The 15,341-nt window shown below is 55.0% G+C and overlaps 2 protein-coding genes across 5 annotated transcripts in view; one reads left to right on the top strand and one right to left on the bottom strand.

The window, feature by feature from the left end:
* The first annotated feature begins 1,705 nt into the window (after nucleotides 1-1,705).
* Nucleotides 1,706-7,187, top strand: NSUN5 (NOP2/Sun RNA methyltransferase 5). 2 transcript variants are annotated; one of them, XM_003895866.5, is made up of 10 exons: nucleotides 1,706-1,870; nucleotides 2,016-2,138; nucleotides 2,806-2,980; nucleotides 3,056-3,164; nucleotides 5,277-5,415; nucleotides 5,512-5,627; nucleotides 6,013-6,191; nucleotides 6,379-6,589; nucleotides 6,674-6,814; nucleotides 6,890-7,187. In XM_003895866.5, exons 1-10 carry the CDS (start codon nucleotides 1,778-1,780, stop codon nucleotides 7,014-7,016), a joined length of 1,413 nt encoding a protein of 470 aa, XP_003895915.1. In that variant the 5' UTR covers nucleotides 1,706-1,777; the 3' UTR covers nucleotides 7,017-7,187. The 2 variants fall into 2 exon arrangements, with proteins under 2 accessions (XP_003895915.1, XP_009201091.1); XM_009202827.4 differs by having other exon boundaries at nucleotides 6,885-7,187.
* Nucleotides 7,188-7,190: 3 nt separating this feature from the next.
* LOC101007877 (nuclear envelope pore membrane protein POM 121C) overlaps nucleotides 7,191-15,341 on the bottom strand; it is a 52,117-nt gene continuing 43,966 nt past the window's right edge. For 2 of the 3 annotated variants that reach the window (XM_009202828.4, XM_003895864.5), the window contains exons 10-13: nucleotides 15,130-15,306; nucleotides 12,586-14,280; nucleotides 9,806-9,928; nucleotides 7,191-9,377 (exon numbers count right to left, since the gene is read on the bottom strand). In XM_009202828.4, the coding sequence (XP_009201092.2) occupies nucleotides 9,280-9,377; nucleotides 9,806-9,928; nucleotides 12,586-14,280; nucleotides 15,130-15,306 (2,093 nt within the window). In that variant the 3' untranslated portion in view covers nucleotides 7,191-9,279. The remainder of the gene's footprint in view (nucleotides 9,378-9,805; nucleotides 9,929-12,585; nucleotides 14,281-15,129; nucleotides 15,307-15,341) is intronic. The other variant, XM_031664899.1, reaches the window with a different exon arrangement.

The raw sequence follows: 15,341 nt of genomic DNA, 5'->3' as shown, positions 1-15,341 counted from the left end.
CTTTTTCCTGAGCAAGTTGTGGGGATTTAACTTAGTGGTCGCACTGCCAACTTCAACTTAACTCCACTGCTACCAACTCAGTGCAGGCTACCAGTTCTTGCTTTAGGTGACTGCCATGACCCCCATTGGTCTCTCCCTTCCTCAACTCTGCTCCCTCTATCCTATATCCCCACACTGTAGCCAGACTGATTATTTATGTATGTATGTATGTATTTATTTATTGGAGAAAGAATCTCGCTGTATCCCCCAGGCTGGAGTGCAGTGGCACAGTCTCAGCTTACTGCAACCTCCGCCTCCCAGGTTCAAACGATTCTCCTGCTTCAGCCTCCCGAGTAGCTGAGATTACAGGTGTCTGCCACCATGCCTGGCTAATCTTTGTATTTTTAGTAGAGACGGGGTTTTGTCATGTTGGCCAGGCTGGTCTCAAACTCCTCACCTCAAATGATCCGCCTGCCTTGGCCTCCCAAAGTGCTAGAATTACAGGTGTGAGCTGCTGCACCTGGCCAGACTGATCTTTTAAAGAAGTGTATGTGAGCACAGCACTCCATGACTTAAAATCCTTAAGAGGACTATCATTTCTCTAAAGATAAAAGAACAAAATCCTTGTTGGGCACAGTGGCTCATGCCTGTAATCACTGCTTTGGGAAGCCAAGGTGGGAAGATCGCTTGAGGCCAGGAGTTCGAGACCATCCACAGGCAACATGGTGAGACCCCCATCTCTACAAAAGATAAAATTAGCTGGGTGTGGTGGTGCACACCTGTAGTCCCAGCTACTTGGAGGGTAAAGTGGGAGGATTGCTTGAGCCCTGGAGTTCAAGCCTGCAGTGAGCTATGATGGTGCCACTGCACTCCAGCCTGGGTGACAGAGTGAGACCTCATCAAAAACAAAAACAAAAACAAACTATTATTGTGGCTTTAAGGCCTGGATCATACCTACATCACTTACTGTATTTGACCAAACCGGCCCATTTCAGGTACCCAAATACCCCATGTGCTTTCTTGCTTGGCTCTGGGACTAATGTGGTCACTGGTGCAGGGTGAGTGGCAGGTATTGTGAACATTGTGGACCTGGAGTTGCTAGGACCTTCCCTGCCATTGCACAGAAAAAGCCTCCCTGAGAACACAGCCATTGGAGGACACATGACAGAGGAAGATAAGACAATACACAGAGACACATAATTACGGCCAGCGTGGGGGGCTCACGCCTATAACCCCAGAACTTTGGGAGGCCGAGGCGGGCAGATCACCTAAGGTCGGGAGTTCGAGGCCAGCCTGGCCAACATGTGAAACCCCGTCTCTACTAAAAATTGAAAAATTAGCCGGGCGTGGTGGCGGGCGCCTGTAGTCCCAGTTACTCGGGAAGCTGAGGCAGGAGAATGGCGTGAACCCGGGAGGCGGACGTTGCAGTGAGCCGAGATCACGACACTGTGCGACAGAGTAAGACTCTTTATCTCAAAAAAAATTTATACATATATACATATAATGACCAATACACATGTGAAGATACTCAACCTCAATAACTGCAGTTAAACAGCAGTAAAATCCCATTGTTTGCCCATCAGATTGGCAAAGACTGAAGAACTAGAGAAGAAATGGCCAAACGGGCTCGCAGAGTCGCACTCCCCACCCCGGCAGGTGCGCGATCACACACACTCCTTGCAGGGGGACTTCGACCGGAACTTCCGGTCCCGGAAGGTCGTGCTCTTTGACCCCGGAAGTTCGCGCGTGCGCAGAGCCGGGTGCGCTTTGCGACAGAGCCGTAAAGGCGCGCGGGAACATGGGGCTGTACGCTGTCGCGGCAGGCGTGCTGGCAGGCGTGGAGAACCGCCAGGGCTCCATCAAGGGGCTAGTGTACTCCAGCAACTTCCAGGTAGCGGGCCCGGGCGCGAGAAGTAGGGGTGTGGGGTGAGGAACCCGGGGTGGGGTGAGACGGGCCCCGGTGGGGTCGGGAGGTGGGGCCCGGCGAGGAGGGCCGGCGGAGCCCCGGTCCCAGCCTGTCTCCCTCGGCTTTACAGAACGTGAAGCAGCTGTACGCGCTGGTGTGCGAAACGCAGCGCTACTCCGCCGTGCTGGATGCCGTAATCGCCAGCGCCGGCCTCCTCCGTGCGGAGAAGAAGCTGCGGCCGCACCTGGCCAAGGTGAGCGGAGGGGCGGGGCGGGGAAGTGAACCCCGACGGTGTGCGCTTTGTCATCTGGTCTTAGCTCTGCTGCCGTGCACGGCGGGACTGGAGCAAGTCGCTCATCTGAAATGAGTATGAGCAGACCTTCCCTGGGTAGCGAATTGAGATGGGATGAAAATGCTTAAACTTAGAGTGTTTTGAAGAATTAAATAACCGAAGTACAGAGTAGTAGTGGCGGAGACTGTAAGGAAGTCGGGCGTGGCGGCGCGCACCTGTGGTCCTAGCTAGTCGGGAAGCTGAGGGGGGAGGATCACTTGAGCCCAGGAGTTCGAAGCTGCAATGAGCTATGATCTGGCCACTGCACTTCAGCCTGGGCTACAGAGCTAGACCCCAGTTATTAAAACCCCAAACCCACGAAAGGGTAATGTTGGCAAGAAGTTGGGTGCAGAGGTCTACTGGTGAACATCTGTGGGGAAAGGGTCTAAGGCTGGGAAGCAAGATGCCAGATTCTGATCCTGTTCTGTAGTTAATTTCTGGTGTGATCTTGGGTGAGGTACCCCACCTTTGTCTGCCAGGTGATCTGTTTAGCCATTCCAGTGCCGGGGCTCTGTTAGAGTTAGTTCTAAGGCATTTATGCGTCATGCTTAGGGCTTTTTTGTTTTCGTGTTTGTTTCCTCATCCCCAGGTGCTAGTGTATGAGTTGTTGTTGGGAAAGGGCTTTCGAGGTGGTGGGGGCCGATGGAAGGCTCTATTGGGCCGGCACCAGGCGAGGCTTAAGGCTGAGTTGGCTCGGCTTAAGGTTCATCGGGGTGTGAGCCGGAATGAGGACCTGTTGGAAGTGGGATCCAGGCCTGGTCCAGGTGAGCTGGAAGGAGTTGGGGGTGGGGGAGGCGGGGAACTTTGCTTCTGTCTACTCACTGCTCATTGCGTCCTAGTCTCCCAGCTGCCTCGATTTGTGCGTGTGAATACTCTCAAGACCTGCTCCGATGATGTAGTTGATTATTTCAAGAGACAAGGTTTCTCCTATCAGGGTCGGGCTTCCAGGTGAGAGCTTAGAGCCCTGGCCCTCCTCATCTAGGGAGGTGGGGTAGTGGGAAGAGAAGTGGCTGGATAGTTGTGACTTTGCTCTCTGGGCTTTCTTCCTACCTTTCCAGCAGTTTCTCCATCTTCAAGGTTTGTCTTCCTCCCATCCCTTAAACATCAAACTCCTAGGAGTCCCATCCTACATTCTTTCTAGATCTCTACATTTTTTTCTCTAGCTTGAACTCCTGCCTCCGACCTGGTGATTCTCACCGCCCAGAGTAGACTTCCCTCCCTCCTCAGGTTCATACGAATGCACCACAGATGCCACAGTCGCTGCATTCGCCATCTCTCCTCTCAAACTTTACACTTAGTGCATCCCCAGTTTAATCTAACAGATGTCACTATCTTCCACCCATTTGATCAAGCCAGAAACTGAGTCATCCTAGGTGCTTCCTTCCCCTCCCTCCAATCATTTACTCCCCCACTTTCAGCATCTTTCTCAGCTCCACTCCTTTCTCTCTTTTTTTAAGACTGAGTCTCACTCTGTCACCCAGGCTGGAGTGCAATGGCATGATCTTGGTTCACTGCCTCCCAGGTTCAAGCGATGCTCCTGCCTCAGCCTCCCAAGTAGCTGGGATTAGAGGCTCCCACCACCATGCCCAGCTAATTTTTGTATTTTTAGTAGAGATGAGGTTTCACCATGTTGGCCAGGCTGGTCTCAAACTCCTGAACTCAGGTGATCTGCCCGCCTCGGCCTCCCAAAGTGCTGGGATTACAGGCATGAGCCACCGCACCTGGCCTCTACTCCTTTCTCTTCATCCCCTTGGACACTGCCTAGGTTAAGCACTCATTTCTTATTGGGATGACCACAAGAACTTCCCAGACTGGTCCCTCTGCTTCCAGACTGTCTCACTGCATTTTCCTCCTTGAGGTTGACTGTAGGAAGCTCTAAAGGCAGATCTGATGCTGTTACTCCCCTGCTAAGCCCTTTCTTTTCTGAGATGGAGTTTCGCTCTTGTTGCCCAGGCTAGAGTGCAATGGCGCGATCTCGGCTCACTGCAACCTCTACCTCCCAGGTTCAAGCAATTCTCCTGCCTCAGCCTCCTGAGTAGCTGGGATTACAGGGATGCAGCACTGTGCCCGGCTAATTTTGTATTTTTAGTAGAGACGGGGTTTCTCCATGTTGGTCAGGCTGGTCTCAAACTCCTGACTTCAGGTGATCCGCCTGCCTGGGCCTCCCAAAGTGCTGGGATTACAGGCGTGAGCCACTGCGCCCGGCCATGCTAAGCCCTTTCTTGGCTTCATTGTGCTGTCCCTCCTGCCTTCTCTCCAGGTCCATCTGCCACGGTGCTGTGTGCACCAGTGTGCCAGCAACAGTGGCTGGTCCCTGTCCCATGCCACTAGCACTGGGCTCACACCTGTCTCGTTTTGTCCTTTGGTGGCTCTGAGAAGCAGCCTCTGCCCCTCTTCCTTTCCCCCACTCTTTGTAAGATCCTTTCTTCTGCCTCTACCTTGTTGCTTGGACACCAGGCTGGAATAGCAGAGAACAGCTGCTTGCGTTTGAATTCCAGCTCTATCGCTTTGATAGATTTCTGAACCGAGACATGTGGCTCTCTAGGCCCATTTCGGCATGGATTGGGTGGAGTGGGCGGTCCTCCTTTACTGAGTTACAGTGAATGGAGTTTTAACCTAAGTGCCTCACACTCCTCATCCGTCAGGAGTGAGCTCAGCTCTCACCTCCCTGCATCCCCTCACCCCCCCGTAAAGTAACCTTTCTCGAAGGTTATGCTTCAACAGGAATAGCTAACATTTATTAATTTGTGCCAAGTAAGTATCTTGGATATATTGGCTCATTGAATCCTCACACCTACTATTTTACAGAGATGCCAGTGGGCCTTGAGATTGAATCACTTGCCCAGGCTCCCACTGCTGGTAAACAGGAGAGGGGGCTCCTGAGCCATCAGTCTGGCTTGACAACCCATTCCCTCAACTGCGGAGGATTCCATAGGATTCCACAGCCTCTAGCTTATCACCCTGCTGATTTCTCCATAGCTGGGGTAACATTTGTTGCATGTTGGAATGGGGCCTGGCAGGGAGAAATTCGGGAAATGATGAATGGTTCTTCCCTGGCAGCCTCGACGACTTACGAGCTCTCAAGGGGAAGCATTTTCTCCTGGACCCCTTGATGCCGGAGCTGCTGGTATTTCCCGCCCAGACAGATCTGCATGAACACCCACTGTACCGGGCCGGACACCTCATTCTGCAGGACAGGGTAAGCAAGAGGAACAGAAAAGAGAAGAATGTGTAGGCGTGGGAAGGGCCTAGCCTGGGGTCTCTGTTCAGCCGGCCCCTGTGCTCTGCCCGCCAGGCAAGCTGTCTCCCAGCCATGCTGCTGAACCCTCCGCCAGGCTCCCATGTCATTGATGCCTGTGCCGCCCCAGGCAATAAGACCAGTCACTTGGCTGCTCTTCTGAAGAACCAAGGGTGAGTGCCACGGTCAGGAGCCGGGAGGAGGACATGGGGATTGATTCTATGCCTTTCAGTGGGTAATGAAGGCTGAAAGGATGGCGTCCGCTTACTCTTTCCTGCTGCACCAAAGCAGTTCATGGTATTTGGCCCAAGCTAAGCTTCCCCCACTGCAGGTGTGAGATGTGGATCCCTTAGCCCTTGGGGCAGAGACCCCAGGCCAGTTACCTCTGACCCTGGGCCCTTTAAACGTAGGCCATTTCGATGTTGTATGTCCTGGCTTAACCTGCACATTCTTCGATATCGTGTGTCCTAGCTTAACCTGCACATTCTGGCTGGCTGTGACAGGCCCTTAGCTGCTCCATGTGTGCTCAGGTCACCCCTGCTTTGCCCTCTGCCCTAGGAAGATCTTTGCCTTTGACCTGGATGCCAAGCGGCTGGCATCAATGGCCACGCTGCTGGCCCGGGCTGGCATCTCCTGCTGTGAGCTGGCTGAGGAGGACTTCCTGGCGGTCTCCCCCTCAGACCCACGCTACCGTGAGGTCCACTATATCCTGCTGGATCCTTCCTGCAGTGGCTCAGGTGAGATGGGGAGAAAACGTGGCCGAGGGACTTGTAGGTCCACAGCAGCCTAGACCCAGAGTCATCATTTGTTTTGGTCTTGGTTCTGACACTTTAATGGGCTGGGGACCCTGTGGCAAAGGTTCTCTGTGAAGTGAGGATTTCAGGACTGAGGCAGCCTGTGTGACCGAGACACGCTTTTCCTTAGGTATGCCGAGCAGACAGCTGGAGGAGCCCGGGGCAGGCACACCTAGCCCGGCGCGTCTGCATGCCCTGGCGGGGTTCCAGCAGCGAGCCCTGTGCCACGCGCTCACTTTCCCTTCCCTGAAGCGGCTCGTCTACTCCACGTGCTCCCTCTGCCAGGAGGAGAATGAAGACGTGGTGCGAGATGCGCTGCAGCAGAACCCTGGTGCCTTCAGGTACGGGGCGTGCGCCAGGGTCGTGGGAGGGGGGACAGGGGTGAGCTGCTCTCTTACCCAGCACTGGGGCTATTTCCCTCACAGGCTAGCTCCTGCCCTGCCTGCCTGGCCCCACCGAGGCCTGAGCACATTCCCTGGTGCCGAGCACTGCCTCCGGGCCTCCCCTGAGACCACGCTCAGCGGTGGCTTCTTCATAGCCGTAATTGAACGGGTCGAGGCACCGAGGTGAGTGAGTGGGAGCATGCTTGGGAGATGCAGGATGGCACCGGCACATCTGACATCTACACTTCTCTAGTTCAGCCTCACAGGCCAAAGCATCAGCACCAGAGTGCACACCCAGCCCAGCCCCAAAGAGAAAGAAGAGACAGCAAAAAGCCGGAGCCGGTGCTTGCACGCCACCTTGCACATAGCAGCGGCTTCGGGCTGACTCCTTCCTGGTAGGAAAGGAAGACGCCTGTCCTCTCCGTGGAGGACCCTGGGCCCTCACCGCATGCAGCAATTTGGGTTTTGAAAGGTTATTGGGTCCTTTCCTTGGGCTGTGTTCTTGCTGGTGAGAAGAGTGCCTGCAGAAATAAAATAAAATGCAGAACGTACTCTATGGTAGATCACAGTTTTTTATTCTTAATGACATAAGCAGGAGAAAAATCTCACATTCATACTAAAAATTCCAACTAGACTCAACAGGAATGAAGTCTCTACTTGTAATGGAAAGTCCCAGCCTCCCGCTCCTGTCCAGTGCGCGTACTGTACACATCCACACTCACACTCACTCAGGGTTCCCGGACCGGCTGTCCTGCCTGCGGAACTGAGGTAAACTAGCTCAGGTACTGACACTGGGAGGGTCTACCTTACGTAAGGTACAGGTAGAAGCTTGATTTCTAGGCCCAGGCCCGGGCCCACCCCGACCCTCCAATCCTAACAGGTATTTAGGCTTGAGGTTCACTCCCTCCTCAGCTGCACACACCGCCAGGTATGAACAAGGATCAGAGCTGTTCTGAGGGGTGGGAAGGAGCAGCCCCGCCACCGAACACTCACCCTCAGTCACAACGGGGAGGGGGCACCGGTTACATCTACATCACATTATTTATAAAATAAGAATTACATTTTATATAACGTGGCCAGAAGGAGCTCTAGTCCCCCAGGAAAGCTGCCCGGGACAGCATTTGAGCCTCTTCTTTGCACAGGCATAACTTAACTATACAGCTAATTCCTAGTCAATAGCATTTATACTTAACCACCTCAATGAACCAAGCTTGAAGGAATTTAAAAGGCAATTTAGCTTAAATACAAAAATAAATTTTTGTTAAAAAATGTTTAAATATTTTTTTCTTTTAATTTAGACACACGCATTCATACTTCTCCCAAAGAGGTTGGGCATGGCAGCAAGGCTCTTGGGCCTGGGGTATGTGGTTTCAGAAGGAAGGAAGGAAAGGATGGGCTGCAGAGGAGGACCCTGTTTGGGAAAAACAGGATTTTAAAAATATGGTTCATTAATTTAGGTTTTCTAACATCTGCTTTGGGTGATGTAGCCTCCAGTGAGGTCAGGTAAGTGGGACAGAAGCAGCAGAGGGAAGAAGGGTCTTTACTTCCCCGGGGCCCCATCCTCCCGGGCTGCCAGCCCTTGAAGTCAGAACACCATTGGAAAATTCAGGAGTCGGCACTTGTAGCCGTCAAGTGGTGCTACTTTCCACATTCAATTAGCGAGGCCCCAGAAAACTTGAAACAGGAAGTCCGGCACTACCAACATGCCGCCACTCATACAACTCAATTCTTCCTCCAAACTCGATTCAAAGAGCAATACACAGAGTGTCAGACAAAGGAACACAGGACAAGGCTTGAAACATACAATCCTGGAGAGGCAGACGAGGGCCCAATGGGGCCAAAGGGTGGCTGGGCGAGGAGGCAGCTGAAGCAGCGGTGGGCATCCTGCCTGCTCCAAGAGCTTCTCCCTCCTGGAGCGAGGTATCTCACCCCTGGCTCTGCCAGGCTAACAGTCTTGAGCCACCAAGCTTTGAGGGGCCAAACTGGCAGAGGGTTGGAGATGAAACATTGATTCAGGCTTGGCAGGAAGAAAACAGCAGGAGCAGCACCCACTGGGGTCTCCAAGGCAAAGCTAGATTCAAGGGCATTTAAAAAGGAATCAATCCTGCAAGGAACCGGTGAGGGACACAGCAGCAAGAAATGGGGAAACAGAGTCCCCAGAAGGGACCAAAGGAAGAGAACCACTTCTCACAGCTAAGCCAAGCAAGGTCAAGCCTTAGGGATAATCCATTTCCCAAATCCCATCAGGTGCACACCAGCGATCCAGGCGGGCTGGACCCTGCACCCTCCAGCGACGGCGGCTCTTGGGGAAAGGTGGAAGGGGCGCCTGTCTAAGGGCGTGCTAAGCGGGAGTCAGGGCAGCGGACGCTATGTACAGGTGTTTCCTTAGTTCTCCAGCCTCCCCAGTGGAACTGTTCAAGTAGAGGTCCCGGGCTTTGGCCCTCCGCATCCTGCTTCCCCATCCCTGAGGCTTGTGCTTCCTCTAGAAGGGAAAGGGCCCCAGGGCTGCCACTACCCCCTGGCGGCTGAAGCCAGAGATCCGGGGTAGGTTTACTTTATGCAACTCGAAGGGTCAAAGGCTCTTCCCAGCAGGTGCCAAGGTCCAGATTAAGGGAAGGGGTGGGGGAAACAGGGACAGGGGACAAAGGCTATTTTTTGCGGTTGTGCTGCCTTCGGGCCTGCAGTCGCTGTCGAGCCCCTGGGGTCTTGGATCCCGCACCAATGGAAAATGAAGGGGCCGCCGATCCTGGAAAGATTCAACAAGACCGCATCAGGGCAGCTGCTACCTGAGACCCCGGCCCTGGGGGCCCCAATCTCTGGAAGGCTAGGCCAGTAACAAACACAGGGTGCCTCAATAGGGCTTTCCCCACTGCATCACAAACACTGTACGGGAGGAGCCTTCTAAAATGCAAACTCCCAGAGAGTCTCAGAGCAAGGCCCACGAATCTATTTTTGCCTGGCTTCCCATGGGACGGCAAAGTTCCGCCCTGGATGGCTCCTCTCTGATCTCTGCCATCCAACTCCCATCCCTGGGCTGTGCTGGACTCCTAACCCAAATTGTCTTTCCTGTGCTGTACCTGATCTTCACCGGGCCTCAGAGGGCCAGGAGCCTGCCACCCCACCAAAACCCTCCTCAGACAGAGGAGCAGGGCCACAGGGCAGCTTGCTGCTTACCAAATGGTCCAATGCCAACAAAGCCTTGGGCAGGTGTTGAGGATGCCCCAAAGGAGAGGCTGCTGCCTGATGTGCCCACTCCAGGCGCAGGGGTGTTCTGACCAAAGGTGGGAGTGGCGGTGCCTGGAGTGAAGAGAACAGAGAGCTGCAGAGAGCTGGCCAGTGAGCAGAGGGCGGAGGCAGGCGAGGAAACGGGCAGGAGCCTGCACTCTGCAGGGCACCTCCCACAGGGCCCTCAGCCCCATTCCTGCTCCTTGGGCACTCCATCAGCAACTGAGCCAGACAACCGAGTCTTCATGCTGGGTGCCCCAGCTCAGCCTGCTCCTCCCACCTGCTAATGGCCCTGCCATGGCAGAGAAGAAGCCCTCCTGCCCCGCAGCCGCCTCGTGGGCCTCCGCACCACCGCTGTAGAGGGGAGGACTCTGGGGCCCCTGCCTCCTAGTGTACCCGGGTTGGCCACCTCCTCTCTTCAGGCCTTTTCCCCCAGCCACTGTCTCCTCCCCTGTGAAGCCTGCTCTGTCCACCCCTCATCTTTTGTGATGCCCCCTGGTGCCCTCCCCTCCCTGGCCTTGCCCTGACTGGCTCTGGCTGCCTGCCTGATGCCCTCTCTGGCAGCCCCTGCTCTCAGGGCTTGGCCTCCGGCCAGGGCAAGGGGAGGCTCCCTGTGCTCCCACGCTGCTTCCACATAGTTTCTCTTCCTTCCCTAAATATCGTAACTCAAGTTTAAATCATCACTTTATTCTAATCCGCCGTGTCCTTGTGTCACCTGTCAAATGCCAGGTCACTCCCCGATTCACAGAGGACCCTTGGCTCACTGGCCTCCTCCCCATCACCACTTGTGGTGACCTCGCCCTGTGAGGCTGACTGATAGTCCTCTTAGCCCCTCGACCTTGCCACCCCCATGACCTTCTCTCCCTGACCCCTGCCACCATTCCTGTGGTCACACTGTCACCCAACTGCTCTGGCTCCTGAATCTCCTGCAGGCACCACCCCTCCTGCATCTGACTTCACCTGCTCTCCACTCCTGCACCCGCTGAGCCGCACTGGGGTACTGACCCGCTGCCCCTCCTGCTTTGCTTGCTGGGGTCTCCACAGCAGGGTGGCACCAGCTGTCCACTGACCTTAGGTCTACACCCACAGTGTCGCTGGGACACCATGCTAACTGGCCTCACTTCAACTTCACAATCACCATTTTCCAGCCCACAAACTGCTGGAAAGTGATTACACTTTATAATATGATGTTCCTTTCCCCCACTTTGTGCAAAATGACTTTCAAAGGCCCCCATTTTTGAGACGAGATCACCCGGCACATTAAGCCAGGCTGGAGTGCAGTGGCGTGATCTCGACTCACTGCAAACTCCGCCTCCCGAGTTCACACCATTCTCCCGCTCAGCCTCCCGGTAGCTGGGACTACAAGCCTGCCACCAGCCGGCTAGTTTTGTATTTTTAGTAGACAGGGGTTTCACCATGTTAGCCAGGATGGTCTCGATCTCCTGACCTGCGTGATCCACCGCCTGCGGCCTCCCAAAAGTGCTGGGATTACAGGCTTGAGCTACAGCGCTTCTGGCCTTTTTTTTTGAGACAGAGTCTTGCTCATAGCCAGCCCAGGCCACACTGAGTGCAGTGGCAGATCTCGGCTCACTGCAGCTCCGCCTCCCGGGTTCCACGCCATTCTCCTGCCTCAGCCTCTTGAGTGCTTCTGGGACTGAGAGCCATACCCGCCTGGCTAATTTTTTTGTGTTACTGAGTAGAGACAGGGTTTCACGGTGTTAGCCAGGATGGTCTCGATCTCCTGACCTTGTGATCCGCCCGCCTCGGCCTCCCAAAGTGCTAGGATTACAGGCGTGAGCCACCGCGCCCGGCCAAAAGGCCCCTTTTTTATACACTTTATCCCGACCCTCTCTCTCCCAGATTTTCTCTGCTACTTCACAAAGAAAACAGAACCCATGAGGTCTACATTCATCTTCCACACAGGAGGAACCATCACTGCATCCTTCTGCCTGATTCTGCAATGGTTTTCCTGAACACTTAAGACCCCAACACCCAGCCCTGGCCACAAACAATCCTCTTGGCCTCCTTCCACACCACGGCCTCTGCTTTTCACCCTCCTGCCACGCTTGCCTTTGCTCTGCTCTTGAACATACTAAACATATTTCTGCCTCTGGGCCTTCGCATGCACCATCCTGTGCCTGAAAAGCATGTCCACTTGTGCTGTGCCCACCCCCACCCCACCCTCACACTCAGCTTACTTTGTTTCTTGAGACAGCCTTGCTGTCACCCAGGCTGGAGTACAGTGACATGATCTTGGCTCACTGCAACCTCCACCTTCTGGGTTCAAACCATTCTTGTGCCTCAGCCTCCCGAGTAGCCAGGATTACAGGTGGGTACCACCACACCTGGCTAATTTTTTGGTATTTTTAGTAAAGACAGGGTTTTGCCAAGTTGCCCAGGCTGGTCTTGAACTGCTGGCCTCAAAAGATCCACCCTCCTTGGCCTCCCCCAAAATGTTGGGATTACAAGCATGAGCCACTACACCCAACCCTCAGCTTACAATTGGTAATTACTCAGAAGGGCCTTCTTTGACCAGCTAAATCCACAACAGCTCCTCCAGTCCTTATTACATGTTAGCAAAACATGTATCATGCCCTGTCATTTCATTTAGTTCTATACTCAATGCCTGTCTCTTTACTGCCACATCATGGGCTCCCTGAGAAGGCAGGCTGCGCAGGCACAGCTCTTCAGTGTCCGGCCTGGCAGCCCAAGTCCACACCCCTCCTTACCTCCAAACACAGATTTGCTCTCAGGCGTGCTGCCCACGTTGAAGGCAAACGGTGTACTCTGGCTGGTGGTGCCCAGGGCGTTCTGACCTAAGCCCCCTGCGAAGGGGGTGGAGGTGGCTGTGGTCCCACTCTGTCCCGCTCCGAAGCTAAAAGCTCCGGAGGTGGTGCTGGAGCCTGGGGTGGCCACGTTGATCCCAAAGCTCCCACTGCCAGCAGGGGCCGCTGAACCCCCAAATGTGAAGGGTGATGGTGTTGTGCTGCCGAACACCGAGCTGCTGCTCCCGCTGCTGGCGGTCTGCGTGGTGGCTCCAAAGCCAGAGCTGGTGGCTGCACCGAAGGAGAAGACAGCAGTGGAGCTGCCAAAGGCGGGCTGTGAGCTGGCGGGAGTGCCGAAGGCCGAAGTCGTGGCTTTCAACCCAAATGCTGAGTGCGTGGCACCACCAAAGGTAGGATGGATGGGTGTAGGCACGTGCGCAGGTACGATCTTGATCGTGGACGCAGGTGCAGGTGTGGGTGCAGCAGCTGGGGCCGGCGCTGCGGAGTTTCCAAAAGTGAAAGAGCTGCCAAAGCTGGGGGCAAGGGCCGGCTTGGCGGCCCCCGGCGGCTGCCCCTCAGCGGCCCCAAATGCAGGCTGGGGGTTGGCTCCTGGATATGATGGGAGCGGGGACTTGGCGCTTGAGCCAAAGGGAATGTTGAATGTGGGGGTGCTCGTGTTACTGAACGTCAGAGTGGGCTGGCTGCTGGTGGCCGGGGCGGAAGTGGTAAGGGTGCTGCCGAAAGCACTAAAGCCGGAAGCGCTGCTGCTGGTGGCCGTTGGCACGGCAGTGGGCAGGGACTGGCTAAAGGTGGTGACTGTGGTGGTTGTGGGCAGGGCAGGAGGTTTGCCAAACTGGAATATGGAGCCCATGGCCGGGGTGAAGCTGGCAGCAGAGGCCTGGGGCGCCCCGAAGAGGAAAGGCTGTGAGGTGGCAGTGGCGGTGCTGGTCGTGGTGCTCACACTGCTGCTGCTCACACTGTTTACGCCAAAGCCAAATGCAGGCTTCACAGCAGAGTCTGCGGATGGACTGGCGGTGGTGACGGGAGCCACGGCAGAGGTGGCGGTGGCCAGGCCAGTGAAGAGCGGGGCAGTTGTGGTGGGAGCAGTGGTGGGAGTAGTTGTCTGCTTGAAGAAGGGAGCAGACAAGGGCAAAGATGCAGGTGGCCCCATGCTGCTAAAGACAGGCTGGAAGGTTGGGGCTGTGGTGCTGGTGGTCGTGGGGAGGGAGGAGCTGGAGGGCGCTGTGGCTGTGACTGAAGGGCCAGGCGGTGTGGGGCCTTCCTTCTCACTCTTGGGTGGGGCCATGAAAATGGGCTTGAACATGGGAGATGCTGAAGACGCGGCAGGGGCGGCAGGGCTGGAAGGTGAGGTGCTCTGTGTTCCAAACAGGAAGCTTTGCTTGGGGGCGGGGGACGGGGCAGATGTGGCTTGGGGTTTGGCAGCCGTCTCTCCCTGAAGGGTTGGAGGTGACTTAGTGTCAGTGGCTGGTACTGTGGATGGAGCAGGGATCAGCCCCAGCAAAGTGGTCGGGGGTTTGGAGTCTAAGGAGGGGCTGGGGAGGGGCCCTGGCAGCCCTGACTGTGGTAAGCCCAAAGCGGGCAGGAGGCTGGGCGTCTTTGGAGGCGAGGGGGCCTCAGTGGTTGCTGCTCCAGCAGATTCTGGAAGAAGAATAGAAAATGTGAATTTGGAATAAATACTTCGAAGGTGATGGTATTCAGTATTTCAGTATCCTCCCCACGCCTACCACAGAGCCTGGGATCCAAGAGTCAGTCAAAAAACTCAGTAAGTCTACCCTACAGGCCTGTACAGTAAATCAAGGACGTGTTCATTATTTCTACCACACAGATCATCAGACAGAAGAGGATAAAATGGGGCCTAAATGGGGGCCTAATGTGTAGAGACTAAGACAATCCAATTGTCTGAACTCTGAAGTTCACGTACGAATCTAGATATACTTTATTTTTCGCCTACTAAGCTCACCTGCCAGGCGCTAAGAGCATGCAACTGTGAATGGGGAAGTCTCTGCCCTTGAGCAGGGAGGTGGAGTGTGATTCCCAGGTCACCGTCTGATAAAGAGTGTGAGTGCACAGGGCCATGAAGGCCTGGGCTGGGAACACCAGCAGCCCTCCAAGTGCTGGAGGAAAAGGAAGCAGTCCTGTTCTGGACTGGTGGTTCTGATAGGCAAGGATATCCTGACCACACCACCCACATTCACACTTCAGAGGCACTACACCAGGAAGATCATTCTCATCTGACAGATGAGGAAGCAGAGGCTCAGGGCAGCTATGAGCCAGGCTTCAGATCCTAAGTGTCGCAGCACCCCTTCCCTAACACTCCCTGATGCAGGCTCCGGCGCATTAAACGTGGGCCCACTCCGGTGTGCTGAGTCAGGGTGCGTTTGGCCTGCAAAGCAATCTCCAGTGACTGACAGGCATGATGCCCTTACTCTAACCCAAGCAGGGGATGCTAATCAGAAGGCTGGATCCAAGGGCCCCACTCCAGCTCACCTGGGCAGGGTGGCAGGTTCGGGGGACTCTGCATCTTCTTCAAGCTCTCTAACAGTGGGTTGGTGCTTGGGCCGGGGAGGGAGGTGGGTGGGGAGGCAGTTGCAGCAGCAGGCAGGGTAAAGGTAAACGAAGGCTGAGTGGTAGGTGGGGTCTCAGTGACAGAGTTCGAGGCAGCGTCTAAGAAAGAAAGAAAGAAAGAAAGAAAGAAAGGT

Source organism: Papio anubis, chromosome 4, assembly GCF_008728515.1.
Source record: "Papio anubis isolate 15944 chromosome 4, Panubis1.0, whole genome shotgun sequence".
Lineage (NCBI taxonomy): Eukaryota > Metazoa > Chordata > Mammalia > Primates > Cercopithecidae > Papio > Papio anubis.
Note: the sequence above shows the minus strand (reverse complement) of the source record. Positions and strands in the feature narration are given on the sequence as shown.